This window comes from Lissotriton helveticus, chromosome 7 (genome assembly GCF_964261635.1).
Source record: "Lissotriton helveticus chromosome 7, aLisHel1.1, whole genome shotgun sequence".
In the NCBI taxonomy this organism is placed as follows: domain Eukaryota; kingdom Metazoa; phylum Chordata; class Amphibia; order Caudata; family Salamandridae; genus Lissotriton; species Lissotriton helveticus.
The window spans coordinates 186,156,807-186,176,326 of record NC_136068.1 but is presented as its reverse complement, the minus strand read 5'-3'; the positions used below and the strand labels follow the sequence as shown (position 1 = coordinate 186,176,326).

The 19,520-nt window shown below is 41.1% G+C and overlaps 1 protein-coding gene across 1 annotated transcript in view; it reads right to left on the bottom strand.

Moving 5' to 3' along the window:
• Nucleotides 1-19,520, bottom strand: part of CD40 (CD40 molecule) — a 136,667-nt gene that overhangs the window by 42,920 nt on the left and 74,227 nt on the right. Inside the window, exon 7 of the mRNA XM_078651915.1 lies at nucleotides 19,098-19,214. Within this exon, the coding sequence (XP_078508041.1) occupies nucleotides 19,098-19,214 (117 nt within the window). The remainder of the gene's footprint in view (nucleotides 1-19,097; nucleotides 19,215-19,520) is intronic.

Genomic DNA, 19,520 nt, shown 5'->3' with positions numbered 1-19,520 from the left:
GATAAAAGCATTGGAAATGTAAAGCACTGGCCTGCCAGCCCTGGCACTTTAAGTGCACTTTGCTTTAGGCAGAAGTACACATTTCTTCAGGTCATCACTCACAGTACAAGACAGCCAATGGCTGAAGTAGGCTGACTGTAGTAACTCCAATCACAACAGGAACAGACGAATGAGAGAAGTAGGATAATATAAAGTAGGATGTTTATTCTAAAGATGAAGTATAACATGCAGCTCCAGTAAAGGTACATCAAGAATGATACAAGTTCCACCAGTTACCGTTGCCCAGCACCCAAACATTCCAATTACATATATAACATTCTAATTAAAGGAACATGCCATTACTACACATCCTCCTTCTTAACAAAAAACAAAAAGAACATAAAAAACAAAACAGAAAAAAACCAACATAGAAATCATTAATAAACTTTAACGAATTCTTAATACTCTGAACCCAACAATTTACACACTAAAATTAATTTAGTAAATTCCGCATCTTCCAAAGTGAACAGAACAGAACATGTGAGAACAGAACATGTGAACTCACCCCCAACCATCTCCCCTTTCCAAAATGCAAAATGTAAGAGAGAGAAAAAAAACACCAAATCATCAACAAATACGTCACCAACATTTGATCATTAAAATCAAACCTCAATGTTCCGAACACAATTAACTTGAACATCACTTATCATCTTCATACTGACCATAAGTAACTTTTTTCTTAGAAAACTTCTTATTTTTCCGGTTGCAAACCCTTGAGAAATGACCCACCAATCTGCACTCTATACACTTTGCATGCTTAGCAGGGCATCTCTCAAAAGTAGCGGCATGTGAATAACTTCCACACCTAAAACACACCACATCACTAAATTTCTTTCTTTCACCACCCTCACTAAATTTCTTCCTTTCACTACCCCCCCATTCCTTCCTATCACGAAAATCACCATTACCTCCCTCCAACTTATCTTTATACCATGCTTTCTTCTCAACTACCTTGGCCACTAATTCTTTCTCCACATTGTTATCCTGTGACAAAGTGACTTTTGCACATCGGTCAGACAGTTCCGCCTTTTTAACCAAAGCCACTATATCTTTAAGACACTTGTCTCCCTCTACCCACAATTTATCCTGTAATACCTTATTCTTAGTATACATCACTACCTGGTCACGTATAAAGTCATTATGTAACTGAGCAAACTCACACTTCCTTGCCAACTTTTTCAAGGCCGAAACAAATTCTTCTACCGTCTCATTTTTCCCTTGCTTCCTGTGGAAAAAGGCATGTCTAGTCACTGCAATCGATACTGAGGGAGAGAAATGATCATCCAAATCCATTAAAGCACAGTCAAAAACATCAGAATTACCTTCCACTCTTTTATGTGAGTGCATATCTTGAAAAATACGCAAACCCTCCGGACCAAGCGAATATAACTTCATCCTCTTCTTCCTTTCCGGCGAGAACGTACCATTTACGCCCTCTAAATTCGCTATATAGTTAAAAAAATATGCCTTCCAATCCAACCAAGCAATCAACGGTTCTCCAGGAATAGCTAGAAATTCTTTGGGGGAATTGATTTGTAAATTTGAAGTCAAACGTACACCTGACGAACCCTCGTCCCCAGTACCTGAATTCCCGGCTTCCAAAGACATACTCAAATCAAATACTCAACTAACCACTACGTGAAAGATAAGTTAGTGAATAGAACCAGCAAATATAACCACTTCGTGAATGAAACGTCAGTAAATAAACTAATACCTCAAGAACTTCCTAAACCTCATGAAACCTCTGCTGCATGTATACCCTCTCCCTTTCCAAGTATGATACAATTACAACCCCAAAATCCCCCGAACTAGTCAATTGTGTTTTCGTGAATGTCAACTTAATAAATATACTGTTTACATGACAAACACATTACTTCACTATCAATTGTTACTTCGTGAAATTCCAGCACTTCATGAATTGTTTACAGCATATATACTACAGGCATGAAAAAAAAACACTACTAAAACTGTCTGACCATACATATAGCAAATAGCAAAATTGATACTGCTGCAAGAAATAGACAGGTTTGTTGTTCCAAATACTAGAGTAAAATGGTCACTAACGTGAGCACAACGTATTCGAAAGCTTTCTTTGCACACTCGATATATGGAGAGTACATGACACACGGTGTGCGTGTCACCAGCAAAACGGCATAACGATGTTCATCCAAAAACTTTTAATGTTGCTTGACTTCGTGTATTCCCAAATAAGTTCCTCCCAGCTGCTTACTTTTACCTCCAATAGCCCCGAACGCTGAAAACCGCTCCGTGTTCTGGGAATTTAAAGTCGTCCAAAAGAAATAAAAAAACGAAGAAAATGCTTCCCGAACTGTTCCAGCGAGGTTACCATGGAAATAATCAACAAAGAAGATGGCCGCCAAGCGCGACAAGCAGCGTGATGACGTGATGACGCTACCCAAGATGCAATGCTTCTTCCGTGATGACGTGTAGAGGATGGCTTCCTTTTAGCAGGACTCCACAGAGGAATTATGGACGCGCTGCTCCGAAAGAATGCTCCGGTGCCACAGACGATAAGAATATCACAACGCTCCAGAGAGGAATCACGGGCGCACTGCTCCGTGGAATGTTCCGGTGCCAAACGTTAGTAAGTTCGTATTTGAAAATACACAACGTAATCTTCGGCAATGTAAAACACAATCAATTCGGCCCACAACTGTCCACAAACCCTTCCTCTTCACGGGGCAAATCAAAGAAGTATCCACTGTTTTCTCCGTTCCCAAAATGAAATTTCCTTTCTTTTCTCCGATCTCAGAGTCCTCTCCACTCTCAAGTATCGTAAAAACACTTCTTTTTCCAGTGAAGTGTCGAAATCACAATCGGCCTTCCACAGCTTCCGTCAAAATACGGACTAAGTCACACCTCCGTTTTCTTAGGCACTTCTGTACTTCCCAACAGGTTTTTAAAGACCATCCATGTCGCCAAAATTGTAGTAACTCCAATCACAACAGGAACAGACGAATGAGAGAAGTAGGATAATATAAAGTAGGATGTTTATTCTAAAGATGAAGTATAACATGCAGCTCCAGTAAAGGTACATCAAGAATGATACAAGTTCCACCAGTTACCGTTGCCCAGCACCCAAACATTCCAATTACATATATAACATTCTAATTAAAGGAACATGCCATTACTACACTGACCCACTGCCCCAGGCTGTATGTTGTGGTTGGCGGAAGCAAACTGTGAATGAGTGTTGAAAAGACTAATGAATGAAGAGGATTGACCCAATACCCCTTTATGTATATATGTTTTTCATTTATGTATTTTCAGATTAGATGAAGCTGGTGAGGCGGCAAAAGCTGACTACAGGCCACATCTAACGAAGGAGTGATTAGTACTGGAAAAAGCAACACCTCAGGCTCCAACAAGTGCATGGTCTGGTAGATGTTCAAATGTTGATGATAACTCCCAGATGTCAATGAAGTTATGTGTAAGAGGCCCACATGTCTAAGGGAAATGGGCTGCCATGTTTTCTAATAAGAACAAAATAAAGGAAAAAGCTTTGAACAACTAGATTATATAAATGAGTAGCATACACAAACTATAGAATGTTCAGATGAGACAAACAACTGTCCATGCAGTGGCTAAAGGTTCGTGCATGCTAAATGCGTGTGCTAGCACACCTCATCTCATTATACTATCTAGATATGGTCATGAAAATTACCCATTGGTGATAGCCACAGCTTAAGTAGAAGGGTGTGCCAGTAAATCGAATAAGATAAGGACCAAACCAATTGGAAAGAAAGATACTCTGCATAAGAGGGGACAGAAATACCAGATTAGGCCTTGGTTAACAGGTCAGAATTCCAAGATACAACACCTAGCAGATCATTGTGAAATGATGAAAGTAGTGACAGACTTTGGTATCTTAGCAGCCACATGTTGCAGTGGTACTCAAGGGTATTCAGATAAAACATTGAGTTAAAAATATCAGCATACCAGAATATCGAGTCGAAAATATCGTGATATGGAAATATCAACAGCAAGATTATCGGAGTCATTAATTTCATTTGAAAAATTATAGTTGCTTTAAATATCGTTTTTGAATTATTGTTATGTATTTTAGTATATGTTTTAAATGAATATGATGTAATTTTTTGTATAATTATTGTTTATGTTTTTTAAATATATTTGTTAAATCTTTAGTAGTTATTACATTTAATTAAATTATTTTGTGTTTGTTAGTTCCATTGCGGGTGTGGATTTATAGGGGTAGAGGGTGGGAAGTAATTTATTTATAATACATTTATAATATTTGTTGTTTAATATTATTTAATTTATATTTAATTAAGTTGTGTTTTTGGTCTTTATAGGGGTCAAGGGCACGAAGTAGTTCTTTTTTTGTATTAATTCATTATTAATTATTATTAATTAATTGATTATTCATTATGTTAATTTGAAATTATTTTTTGTGTGGGTTGTGGGGTTATAGGGGTAAAGGGTTGCAAGTAATTCACTTTGAATTCATCATTAATAATTATTTACTTGAAAATGAATTATTTTAACTGTGTAATTAAGTTTCATTTTTTTAGTTTACTTTTAGCTGTGAATTGTGGAGTTTATAGGGGTAAAGGGTGGGAAGTTGATTAATTTTAATTAATATTTAGTTTTTAATAAATAATATTTGTTTAATTGATAATTATGTTAATTAGGCATTCTTTATTTTTTTTATTTATATGTGGACTGTGGGTTTTGTAGGGGTATGGGGTGGGAAGTAAATTCATTTTAAGTCATTAATAATTATTTTTAATTATTAATTTGATAATTAATTATGTTAATTTTGAAAATAATTTTCTGCAAAACGTATGAGTGTATTTTGTATTTTGTGGGGGTATATTGTGTTATGAGAATACTTATAGAGTGCATATCCACCATAAGGTCTCGTGACACTAGAGCTACAGAAGCACTGTCCAGTTATGCACTTTGACAGATCAATCATAAGCCACCCTAAAGAGCTAAGCCCTCACAAGTTTCCCTAATTTGGAAAAGCAAAAAGCAGACCTGATCTCAGAAGGTAGAGTATTCTAGATATGAGGAGCAAGTGCTGAGAAACTGGAGCCACCCAACTACTACTTCTTAAAGGAAGAAATGACAGAAGATTCAAATCTTAGATTCCGACCAGGTACATATTTGGGGAAGCTAGTTGAAATTAAGGCTGGGCTGCAACCCTGTAAGGATTTGAAGACAATGCAGCAGACCTTGAAGACTGGTAGCCAGTGCAACTCCTGCAGCAGGGGCGTAATTTGACACCTGCAGGGTAACTGATACAAGCCTTGCAGCCTGATTTTGAACTAATTGATGCCTGCCAACTAGGCACTTAGGAAGGACCAAGTTGAGTGAATTAGCATAGTCAACTCTAGAAATGACCAATGCGATGATGACTTGTTTTAGAGCCTCAAATGAAAGAAGTTTGCCAATTGTGGGAAGTACATTAATAATATTCCATTAATAATTAATATTTAATTAATGATTGTTGATAAATATTTAAATTAATAGTGTAAAAAAATTTTAATATTACGTTTTAGGTGCAGGTTGAGAGTTTTGTGGGGTTATAGGGTGGGAAGTAGCTAAATAAAATGTATGTAATAAATATTTTATTTTTTATAATTTTTAAATAAAAAAAGTCTATTAGTATGAAAATTATTTTTGTATTTTATTTATAATAATATTTAAAGGGATTTGTGTTATGTATAACATTATCATATTTTTTTTAATATATTTGTATTTATTTACATGTTTTTTTTTTATTTACTTTGTTTTTGAAGTAATTTATTTTGTTCAAGATTTGTTTATTTGTTTTTATTGTTGCACTGATTGGAGTGGGAATAGTAAATTTTACCCCTCCGCAATCAAACACTTTCCCTACTGGTGTATTGACTGGAGTGGGAATAGTAACACCACTCCTTAACAGCGCTAAAGTCCTGGTGCTCTCGCCTCCAAACATGGTTCATCCCCACTTGGCATGCTTAATTTACTTATAAGTCCCTATTAAATTGCACCCTGGGCCTGTATATTAAATGTTACGAGTGGGTCTGCAGCAATGATTGTGCCACCCACATGAGTAGCTCCTTAGCCACGTGTCAGGCCTGCCATTGCAGGGCCTGTGTTTGCAGTTTACTGCTGCTTCGACTTGCCAGTTAAAGCTACTTGCTGAGCCTTAAACTCCTCCTTTATTACAGCTAAGTAACGCCTACGGTAGGCCTTAGTTATCCCTAATGGCAGTGTGCTGTGTAAGAAAAAGGTAGGACATATACTGTTACATTTTACATGTCCTGGTAGTGCCAAACTGCTCAATTCATGTTCACTACTGAGAGGCCTACTCCTCTCATAGGGTAAGATTGGGAATTCCTTAATACACTTTTAAACTGTAATTGCTGATCAGAAAGGAGTATTTGCATTACGTTTTATATCTTAGGAATGGTAATGAAAGGCAAGGTGTGTCTGAGGATCCATTTACATACTTCACATTCTGATGGCTCTTCCTGGGCAGGTAGGGAGGGAAGGTTTGACACTTACACTTCAACAGGTAGTGGCCTGACCCCACACACAGGGTTGACTACCCCTATTGATAGTTTTGAGTGTTTGCTGGGAAGAAAGGACCTGGTGCACTTTAAAGACCCTTCTTTTGAGCCACCCCCATTTCAAAGGCACATTTGGGTATAGGTCCTGAGTCTCGGACCCTACCAATTCAGTACACTTCTGCACCTGTGATCACTATATCAGAAAGAAGTGCTGCTGTGCTGCCGAAAGGACTGTTATGCTGCCTGACCCCTGCTTTGCTGAACTCTGCCTTGCTGTGCTCTTGCCGTGCTAAGCTACCCAGCTGCCTGCTGTTCTACTGACTGTGAGACTGACTGGAATTCCTCACTTGAACCCAGAGTAACTCCAAAGGCTTGCTGGCTTGCCTCCTGTTCCCAAGTCTACGGGATATCAAAGACTTGAAACACTTAGATATGCCCTTGGGCTCTATGCATTGGGAGTATGCCCTGCCAAGTGTTGCCATCCCAGTCTTGGATCCTTGGAATTGAATCCTGAAAGTGCTCGAACTCCTGAACTCACACATCCACATCAGATTCGGCATAGCTCTGCCGCAGTGTAGGTCGGAAAATGCGCCCTCTCGCTATAGCGTGTAGTGGACTCGGTGTCTCATCGCAGCTATGTGGGAGTTCCCTACGCATCTCAACCATAGCATGTTCTATGCAGATTCATAATGACATTGCTCAAATCAAGGTACTTTTTTTGAGTGGATTCAAGGAGTCCTTGTTGCCAGTCCGCACTCCCTTGCGGTTGGCCTGAACTCTTGACTTTGTCCTGGTTCAGTGCAATCCAAAAACTCAATGAAGTGCTTGCCGCTTCCAAGCACACTTTTGAATCCACACAACTTTGCACTTTAACATCAACTGAAAAGATTCGTATCGTCTTTGGTCTGGAGTCATTTATACAAACCCCACAAGTTTATTTTTCTAACACAGTGTGGAGGCTTCTTGTGGTGCTTCATTATGATGTGGTATGAGCCATTGCACAAATACTTCACACTGCCTTCTAAGTTAAGACTGAGTGCTCAGTGCCAAGCTACTGAGGGTGAGTGCAGGATCATTTAGGTGGTGTTATGACTTGCCCTGACTAGAATCGTGGTCCCTACTTGGATAAGGGTGCATACCTCTGCCAACTAGAGACCTGGGCCCCCATTAGGATGGCGGGCGGACTTTTCCCGCCCGCCATCCCATTGTGGAAAGGGACCGCCTGCCATAAGGGCGGGGGTCCCGTGGGGGGAATTAAGATGCGCCCGCCACAGTGGTGGGCGCATCCTGTATTTTTAACATTGGGCGGGCGGTGCTGAATGCATTGCCCGCCGCAATGTTAAAAATACATGTTGTGCATTTCAAAGCACAACGTGACAGGCACCGCGCGGTGCCTGCCACGTTGTCCTTTGAAATGCAGAGGGGTACCATAGGTACCCCCCATGTTTACCCCACCCCCCGGAGTCCTTGGGGGCCCGCAACGGGCCCCCAAAGTAGACTCTGCATGCCTTTCCGTGCCGGCATTGCCGCCACAGAAAGGCATTGGTAAATGCCCATCCAAATATGGCTGGCGGTGTCTGATAGGTCCGCGGCTGACGGAAAGACCGTCTGCGGCGGACGGTCTTTCCGTGCAGCAACAGTGTTCCAGCCCTGTCAATTATGTCTGAGCCCCCCCGGGCCGGTCGGACGTAATTGCCAGGGCTGGTTTGCGTTCCCAGTCCGGCGCTGCCCCCCAGGTCCCATAGGGGAGGGACAGGGGCAAAAGGGGTCCTGCTGGGGGCCCCCAAAGTCACATTCCGACAGCCTTTCCATGTCAGAAAAGCCGACTTGGGAAGGATGTCGGAAACGGACATTGTAATCACGACTGCAGAGCCGAGGCTGGCTCCACCGTCATTCATGGGAATACAATTCCGCTCCTCTTCCGACAGGCTCTTTGAGCCTGCCGGAAGAGGAGCAGTATTCCTCTGCGGGTTTGCCTCCGATCGCCGTAATTGTAATACGGGGTCAGAGGGAAAGCCTTGATGTCGGGCTGTCGGACTGTCAGACTGTGAGAGGCTTTCCGCCGGACATCGAAATCAGGCCCTCAGTGTTTGTACATTGGTGTGGGAGGAGCTCAGACAGTTTCTAAGTGACAAACTTCTTCAGAAAAGCAGCTAGGAAAAATTCCTTTGTTCAAAAGCAAGATCTTTATGTACTTTCACAATGCAAGTGCTCTGGCCCAGATATGCTCTGACTGCTCGGCCGGGCAGTGTTGTACAAAAGGAGTTATTTACCATCTGGACAACAGCATTACACTCATTATAGAATATAATTTTGTTGACCAAGTGTGAGCTTATCATTCTATTTTATTAAATTTTTACACCAAGTATACGTTTCATGTTTAGGCAGAGACACTCCTAACATGATACAATTTTGGGGACCAAGTGTAAGCTTACACTCGGCAGCCAAAATCGTACTATATATTGAGTGTAATGCTTCTGTCCAGATGGTAATTAACTCCTTTTATACAGTATATCTGGGTCAGAGCAGTTGCACTGTGAACGTATTTCTGATCAAGGGTGCAAAGTTTAAGAGTTTAGGCTACAGGGATAAGGAATGGACCTATCAACGTTGACTAAAGTATGGATTTGTTAGGAAGGTCTCCTGTTGCCTCATACACTCCGAGTTTTCCCACTCACACTCACATGTCCTCTAGTTGCCCTCTACTTTGTTCTCCATAATCTTTCTCTTTTAATCTTCTCTTCTAGAAAACATGTTGGGCTGCATTCCAAGTGATGACATTAATATTTTACAAGTGTTTTACAGCTCATCGCATTTGCATGTAGCGACGAGAGAGGATGAGCAGCAGGATAATCAGGTCCGCCCATGGGAATCGACTGAGCAAGCAGAACATCGGCTAAGTACTCAAGTGCAATGCACAGGAGGCCTCTGGGTCCTGTCGTGATTACATGCATGCGTCAACATACTTAAAATCAGGGCATGGCGCACTGATGTTGAACATTCTGATGCATGGTATAAGGCAGTTGAAGGTAAGAGCAGAGTTTTTTCTTAGACAGAGGGTAATATTAGAGAGGCGGGGAGGACTATAGAGAAATTGGTTATTTTTTCCAAAATGGAAGTGGGTATTCCACTTTTATTTAGACTCTGGAATATCATGCTACCAAAATATCGTAGACAAAAGTATCAACAAATTAAGATTGGATAGATAAGGTAAAATTAGATACGCGTTGATTAATTCAACTCCACATATCAGTGCCTTTAGGATATATATATCTTCAAGGTATGTAGATGTGGAGTTAAGAATAATAAATATATTCTTACCTATGTGCCCTTGCCTTCTTGATACTTTGATGCTTGATATTTTGGTCCCAATAGTTTGGTAGTAACATGTTTATGTAGTCAATATTTCGACATACAACCATTCAGGTGCCTCTGACAGTCTAGTAGGGCTGATTCGGAGAGAATGCACATCAGATTTGACCGATGTATGAGGCATACCTTATGCTTCCATGTCCCCGGGTTCCAGATGAATTACTGGTGGTGTAAAATGACTTCTTTTAAATCTAACTTTCTGTTGGTGTGGGACAAATTGCAAGGCTCATGCCTTGGGTTGAAGTCCACAAGAATATATGGGCCAGACTTTGCAAATTGCACTGGAGACAAATAGGATTGAATACGCGGCAAGTCATTTCCCCATTCTTTCAGACAGAGGGGTGATTTTATGAATTTACCAACAAATGTAAAATACCCCTTAAGGCAGTGGTCTTCAAAGTTTTTGATGTCGAGACCCCCTTTTTAGGTGTAAGGACCCCTTCTGCCAAAATTTTCCAGAAACTGGTTCTCCTCATTATCAACATCTATCGATAACTATAAATGTCCCTGTTATACCTGCCATCTTTTGGCCTGTTTCCCCCTGTTTTTTTCCTTTCTGACCTAGTTTTGACTTTGTTTTTGCTGGTTCAGTGTCTCTGTGCACTTTCTCACTGCTGTTCAGAGTTAAAGTGCAAGTGCTCCTTTTGTAAATTGTATTATGGATTGGTGTTTCCATGATTGGCATGTTTGACTTACTAGTAAGTCCCTAGTAAAGTGCACTGATGGTGCAGGGGCCTGTAACTCAAATGCTTCTGGTGGGCCTGCAGGACTGATTGTGCCACTCACCCATGCAGCCCTGAAAAGGGTTATCAGACCTGCCATTGCAGTGTCTGCACGGTTTGTAACTGCCATGTCGACCTGACAAGCCCTAATCTTCACTTTTCTTACATGTAAGTCACCCCTAATGTAGGAACAAGGTACCCCTGTGGGCAGGGTGCCATGTAGATTAAGGGTATGACATGTACTGGTGTGTGTGACATGTCCTGGTAGTGAATTACGGCGTGTTTCATTTTTCACTATGGAAAGGCTCTCTGTCCCATAGGATAGAATGGAAATTTACTTATAACATCTTATGAGCATATCTTCCCATTGAGACAAGATGGAGAAATGAGGTTTAGCATGCCTGAGCCCAGAATATAAAAATGTATCCTTAAGGCTTAAGGTAACATTAAATTAAACTGAATTGAATCTGGCTGGCTTCTTCTTAAACATATAGTTCTAGATATATTGTGTTTGTTAGTAACTGAAATCTAAATTTAGCAATCCGTCATTTTTATCCACTGGTTTTGTGTTTCACCGTGTAAACCTGACATCAGAATACGGAAGTAGACCTTCTCATATGACCACAACCCAGGACCTTTTATAGTTCCATTAAACAATTTCTGGAAGTGTTTTAAATTGCGTCTCAAAAAGTATTTAATCTTCTTTGCAGCTAAAATACTATTTCAACATAACAGCAAGATGGTCTAACCTAGTTTATCTGTGTAACTTTACGTACCTACAATTGCCCATTAATACAGATTTGCAGTTTGCTTTGCTCTGTGCACCTGTAGGGGCGCTGACAGTGTTTACTTTGTAAACACATAAATTCAGGTATCCAGATGTTTTTCTTAGGAATCGCTGCCAGTGCAGTAAAATGCAGGGACTGCCAAATCCCAGGGCTGTCTTGTTTCGTTCCAACCTCATGCCTCCATCATCTTCCCACCTACCATCACTGCACCGATCTACTCTTGTAGGTTCTTTTTCATACCTACTTTCTAGCTGTGACACTAATTTCCTATAATTCTCTTCCTCCTTCAATCTCCCTTTTCTACCTTTAGCTTTATTGCTCATGGTCAAAGTCTGAATTAAAATCCGTTTTTGTTCACAAAAGTGAATGCCCAGCACCTGCAAACACCCTACACAAATTAAGCTCTGGACACATGGCTTTAGCTTGAATGCTATTTTAGATAACAGTGCTTCTAGTACCATGAGGCAGTACTTTAACTACCATTTAGGGTGAGGATATGATAAATATCCGAAGCTTAAAAATGTGAAAGTCATTTCATGTTTGGAAAGCCAAAATGGTTTCCATAGCAAACAACATGGAAGCCGGAGGCGTTCTATCATTTGATAGTCAAATCTGGAAACAAAATGGGGGACAAAGCAGCCAAACAGATTTTTAGGTGTTCTAATCAGAGTAAATGGAAGGGGTCAAAGAGACTTTCAAAGAAACAACGGCCACTCGGCCATCACAGGAGTACTTCTGGCGATTCACAGTTGCAAGTGACACTTTAAATACACTGAAATCTACAGAAGTCTTTTACTTACTACATCCTACTGTGGGTGTTCTTTGGATGGTTCTAGAATAAGACAAATCCTAAAATGTTATAAGTGAAGCATTACACTGGGCTGGTGGGAACACAAAGCTACTCTCCCTCCCACTGAGCACTCTGTCATGTTGCCACAATCCTATCACAGTATTATACCTGCACAATGAACAACTTGATGATGGTAAAACTCTGACGTCAATGCGCATTCTGAAATCTACAAAATGGCAGTCGTTCAGTGCATCTGCCACTGGTCCTCCATCATATTTCAGTGCCCTGCTCACTGTTTACTGCAAACCAAAGAACCTAGACAACAGTTGGATTGTGTCCAGGGCACAAGTCTAAAAAAAAAGTAGGGGGACTAACCTAGATAATCAGTAAGCAAGTGGCATTGCAGCGCGTGGCATCGCGGCGCGTGACATCATGGTATGTGACATCACCGCACGTGACGTCACAGCGCGTGACATCACAGGAACTGGCATCACAAGAAGTGACATCAGATCTTAAGCCCTCACATATATGTTTAGCAGGTGTATCATGAATACATTTGAGCACATTTCGAGTATACAGGGAAACCCTCCTGATTTAGGCAGAAGATTCATTTGTACGCCACACATATAACAATGTTGCCTTTTGTCAGTGTACAGCTTCCTCTACCCATAGTGCTTTAAAAGAAATAGTGATATTTAACTTATTACAACACCTCCTCAGGGGTTGTAAGCGCTATATAAATGCTATTCATTTTGTGTAGATACTGGGAAGATCAACACATCTGACGTTCTTACAGTGCATGCATATCTAATAAAAAGGGAAGTGAACAAAGTGAAAAGCTGCCTCTGTTAAGAATGTGTGAAGTGCTAAAAAGGTGTGAGCCTTTGTTTCCCCACTGCTGCATTTGCATCAGGTATGAGGCTTCTGACTGCTGCCAGCCAGGAGACTCCAACAAAAGGAGGCCTGGTGACCCCCTGAGATTCGGCCTTTTTTATGGGCTCAGCAGGAGTCAGAAATAAGAGAGCCCCGCCACGCCTGCACGTTGTTGCGATCGGAAGCAGATAACAAAGTGCAGGCACTGCTGAAAGTGTCCCAGTGTTTGGAAATTACACTGGGATGAATTCAGCATCTTTTCTAGTGGGGCCCAGCTTCTTGACAGGGTGGACGGGGTCCACACTGTGAAAAAAGTGGGGGGGACGCCGTCCACCCGCGTGTTCCCCCTGACTTGTGCCCTGATTGTGTCACGATGGAGCGGATCACGCAGCTGCCTGCAGGGCTTTAAGTGGGATGAAAAAACTGGGGTGTTTCTCAAAGGGGCGTCACTGATGTAATTAAGGGCGTGGCTTAAAAGCAGGTAAGCCGAACATCTATGCTTAGCTTACTGTGCCACATAACTGGTGTTTTGCAACTTCTGTCATTACATCCAGATATATAATACAGCAAGCAACATTACGCTTAAAACAAACCAGTACTATTGGCTTTGTCCATGGTTGTTAGATGCATAACATAAATAGGCAACAACTATGGCTTCGTTGTAGAGCATATTGAAAATGCTTAAATTCTAAAATGGCAAGACTGTGAAAGAACTATAACGAGTCTCTTTGAAGTTACATCACAGGCGTTGAGGGTGGTATTGCTGCAGAGTTAAGATTTATTTTTCTCATTCCAAGGGTAAGCGTAAGAATGGAGAGACTGATAGGGACCCGTCGCAGCACCTGCTTTTTTGAACTGCCGGTGCTGAGCACCGGCAAGACCTGGCCCACTTAAAGTGCTGCCTGCACGCATGTGGAATTCTAAACACTGCACTAGGCACACACGCGGGGGCCAACTCACAAGAGTGTTTTCATGTATAAATTAGACTTGAGCCACAATATGGTTATAATTGAGGCTTCCAGTTTTTTGTTTTAATGATTTTTTTAGAAAAATAGAGACACAAAATCACCTATTTATCCAACTGTATGTATTTTTAAACAAAGCCGGAAAACAGGTCTTCCTTTGAGTGATCTTTGATGCTCTCAAATGACTGATATGCCAATAACTGTGTAGACTGACAGGCAGGGTAGTTAAAAAAAGGGCAAATGTTCTCATTTAAGCTTTAAACTGTTCTTTATGCTCGTGTACTACAATGGTAATGTAGGAGTGTATTGCATACAAATGACACAATATATTGGCATCTTATAGGACTAAAATGCTTAACCTCTTCCATGCTCATGACGAGCTGAACTCGTCATGAACCACGGCGCTCCGGTGCTCATGATGAGCTCAGCTCGTCATGAGCCCTGGAACGCTCACACGCGGGGATAATTCCCCTGCTGTGCTGAGCGTTCCACGGCAGGTAATGCACCTGTGACGAGCCGAGCTCGTCATGAGCACAGGAGCGCCGTGCCTCATGACGAGCTCAGCTCGTCATGAGCATGCGGGCACCGTGCGTGCCCCCCTCCCCCCCAGCACAGCGGGAAAATACCCCCCCGCGGCGAAGGGGTTAAGGAATCCAACTGCAAATGTTAAATGTGGATTATCAGGTAAGTCTTTTTACAAAACACAAAATAATGACAGATATAAGCAGATAAGACGAGCAAACAATAAATACGGATAGTTACAGATAAAATTTCAAAAAAATAAATACCACAAAACCAGGACCTCCAGTTATAGTGCATGCCTGCACACGGTAAGCGTGATTCGCAACGCACGAAACACGTATAATGGGCACATACAAATGAGATTTACTTGCTTGGTGCACATAAACCCAAGTACAGTGCCGCATACAACTTTGAATTACATTCCTAGGGGAGTGTTACATAAATGCACCTCACATCAGGTGAACACCCACAAAGAATTCTAACTGTGGGTTTCACAGGCACTTTCCAGTGGATGTGACACACATCTGCATATTGCAAAGAGTACAGCCAGGATGTAATGATGCACAAAATGTTCACAAGGTGTCATGTAGAAAGTGGGGACATTTTAATAGGAAAATACTAAAATGAAAAGGTGGGGCAGATCTTCATAACTCTAGTCACCTTTTCCATGTGTATTTTATGCAACTTCTGGTGTCATACAAGCGGTGTTGGAAAATACACTCACGTTTCCAGAACCATGTACATGGGAATCTATGTGAATATCTAAAATAGTTGTAAACAATGACCATACTTCGACACAAATTATGTGTGTTGTGGTTTATACTAAGGGCCTAAAACTATTTAATTTCCTGATTTTTGCCTTTCGCAAAAGTTATAAAGTTTCCAGATATACCTTCATCGAGCAATGTTTTTGCTGCAAGGCATCAAAATTTTTATAGCACAGTGAGATATTGTGTAATTCCAATGGCCCCTTTCAAGCTGGAAAACGAGTGTAGAATATTAATTTACAAATGTGCCTTTTGCAAAGCTATTCTGTATACAACTGAAAACTGTTTTGCAATTTGACTTTTTTCAAAAAATGTTAAACACCAACAGCCAGATTCATCAAGCGAAATGCGCTCGCAAAAGGGCCAGATTCTGAGAATCTGGCCCTTTGCGAGTGCAATTTTTGCATTTGGGATTCATCATCCCAAATGCAAAAATCGCTAATAAAAAATTCGCAAATTTGCAAGGATTAGCATTTAAGGAATCTCTAATAGAGATTCCTTAAATGCTATTCATGAAACATTTAAAAATTGCGAATTCGCAATATAGGACCGCTATTTACCACGAAGTCAAACCTCGTGGTAAATAGCGAAAACTTAGAAAAATGCATTTAAATGCATTTTTCTAAGTTGCATGTTACACACACACGTCCTTTGGACATGTGTGTGCACAATATCAGTGTAAATTCACATTTCAGGGGTGCTACAGGGTGTCCTTTGGACACCCCTGCACCCTTGAAATTGCATCCTTATTTGCGATTAGCAAATTGCTAATCGCAAATAAGGAATAACTCCCCATGCATTCCTATGGGCCTGTAGGCCCATAGGAATGCATGGGGAGTTATTCCTTATTTGCGATTAGCAATTTGCTAATCGCAAATAAGGAACATGTAGGAATCGCAATATTTTTTGCAATTCCTACATGAATCCCGTTTTGCAAGTCCTTAATAGCGATACCTTATGAATCGCTAATAAAGACTCGCAAAACGGGTCTTTGATGAATCTGGCTGCATGTCATTGAGCTGAAAGAAACACTAGCAGTTTTCTGTGATGTATACCTTCTAAAGAACTATTTTGCTAGTGTTAGATAAGTACTCATTGTGAAGTAAATTGTCACAAAAGTCAAGGTTTACATGATAAATTATAAGTTTTTAAACTAAGCCTCTTTTTCAAAGTTTTCCACAGACCTTTAGGAAATTTGCACAAAAAAACCTTCACTTGAACTGTCTAATGTATATATATTGCTCTTTTCCTGGAGTGTGTATGTCCCAAGTTTAAATCTTACCGAGAAAGTGAAACACAGCCCAGACTCATGTTTTGTTCTATCCTCTCCTCTAATGTCTCCCTCCCTTCTCTGTTCCTACCAGGAGTATGATGTCATCAAGGAGTGGTGTTAGGTGCTATACAAGCTCATACATCACCTTCCCTTCAACCATTCCCATCACTTATCTTCTCCTTGGATCTCCTTTCTACTCAACCCCTTCCAGATCAGAGCTGGGCCCCATAGCGCCTTGAAAGTGCATGAAGGTAGAAACCAATTACTTGCCTTTGGAAGCTGAACTACTGAAACTTGCATTTAACTGAGGGCAATACAGAGAAGCCGTTTCAATCGAAGAATGTTCGACATGGGTATATGACCCTCGCCACCTGTCTTTCTGTGTATCCATTCACTCATCTATCAAAACCCTGAAAACACCGAAAAGAGACATGAAGCAATTTACAAAACCTCTTAGGATGTAAATAAATAATCAATTAAATGAGTGGGGCCTTTGTCTTCCTTCCCCCTTCCAACCACGGTGACAACAAAATGACAGTGCATGAAGTGAATCCAATGGCAGAATGTTTCCAGTCTTGCTGAGTGGTTTGTGTTATGGTGTGGTTCTGTGCTATGGTGGTGTAGTGTGATTTTTTTATCTACTTTTAAAAAAAGGCTCAGATACCAATATGTGATGATCAATAATATTCCTATCCCTCAATTGCCTATGGCAGTAAAGGTTTTGGAGAAACATATTAATAGCCAAATTACTACCCTCCTGAGGGCGAAACAGCCCTCTCAACCAGACTTTAGATCTATGCTTAGCACAGAGATAGCTTAGGGCCAGTTGGGTGTTGGATGAAGGTGGCGGTGCAGCTCTTATCCTGTTGGCTCTCTCTGCGGCCTTTGATATCATCTCTCATGATATTCTAGTTATCAGATTATATCACAGTGATACTTGAGGCTCAGATCTGGATTGTATTTAGTCATATTTGAAGGTTAGAAGCCTAGTGGTCAAAATATCATCTTTGCAGTCTCATTTTTAATCAATAAATCAGGGGAATCACGGTGGTCTTCATCAGGCCCACTCTCTTGAACATTTATGTTTCCCCTTTGGCTTGGCTCAGTAGAATCTCTGGATTAACCTTTGTGACTTATGCTGATGATACACATCTAAATCATAAGCCCTAACGCTAGTTGACAAATCCAAAGACACAAAATTCAAGTTTAAAACCTCTTGCATTGAAGTAGGCTCAAGAATGAGCAAAAATTAACGTAACCTCAATACAGAAAATACTAATACTTTGATCTTCGGTGACTCCGTGCTGGATTGGAATAGAACCAGGTGACCTTTGGAGGTGGACACTCCACCTACACCAGTTGCCTCTGTAGATTTTGGTTTAATATTAGATAATTCATTGGAACTCCCAAATGAACACATAGATGTATTCTTCCTTCTATTGCCTTAAACTATTTTAAAACATATCCTTTTTGCCAGTGTGCCACTTGAAGGCTGTTTCTCAGGCCATAATCCTATTGCATTCAGATTATTGTTGTGGGCTGCACCAAAGCTTTCCTATGGGTGATCTCTACAAACTTTAGTTATTGCAGAGCCTGGCAGCTCATTCTCTGCTTGGATTAAACAGGTTTACACAAATGTCCCCAATTTTAACTCAAAGTTTTAACTGATCCACAATGGATCCCAGTTAGTAAACATTACATAACATCAGTGTCACTGTTTTTTTCTGAACATGGGACTGCAGATGATCAGCATAATTGTATGCCCTATCTTCCAACTGAATCTCATTGTTCTGGAGGGGCGTTTTACACCAAGGTCAGTGATTTATACTATCTAGGCTAGACGGTTGATCCTCCTTTGATGTCACTGCCATACAATAGAACCTCTAGCTCTTTCAGTTAGGAACCCTTCATAAGAGAAGCGTGGCTCAGTGGTTAGAGGCGGCAGACCCAAAAGCTGAGATCAGCCGTGGACCAGGGTTCGATTCCCCGCCTCGGCGGGTCTCGGACTCAAAATTCCACGGACTCGACAATTCTCGCTCCGGTGCCTACTCAACTCACGGGGTCACACTCTGCGACTCTGGGCAATAGCTTGCTTAATCTGCACTACGGCCCCTCGCGGCGGGATGCCTGGCTTTCACCTTGTGTATCTCACAGGGGAATACCAGGACGGGTTCCCTAAGCAAGCGCCTTGAGACCTTCGGGTGATTCGTGCGCTATATAAATCAAATACATTTACATTTTTTATTTTATAATCACCTGCCACTTAGAAAAGCATTAAAAAGTTTTCTTTACAATGAATATTTGACAGATTTATATATACCTGGTTAATCATCATTTTATATACCTAACACACGGAGTATCTTGGGGTAATTGCTGTGCTCTATAAAAATGTATGATACAGCATAACAAATTGTGAGAAAGAATAATTGTATAGTAAGTTGTACCTGTATCACAAGACCGAAACCGAAGAGCCAATCCAATTACCATGATCAGGGCAACCAGAAGAACCCCCACCGGAATAAGCACTTTCGCCAAAAGACTGGCCTCTTTGGAGTTGTCTCCTAAAAACAGAAATTATACGTTAGACTAACCTCACCATGGGATCTGCGCAGCACCGCACGCTATGGCCTCACTTGTTGAGGGACGTTTTACAAACCGCAAATAGCCATTTGCCACTTCCAAGTGCAGACAGCCTACCATTAGCCTTCGCCATGGTGCAAGTGCCATCAGTTTCTCATAGATCCAAGTCAGCTGAGAACATGTCTTGCTACAAAGAATCCACAATTTGGTAAGAGTCTTCTGCAGATGTCAACTCACACACTGGACAACACAGTGTAGAACCCGGGCAGTCACACATCAGGAATGAC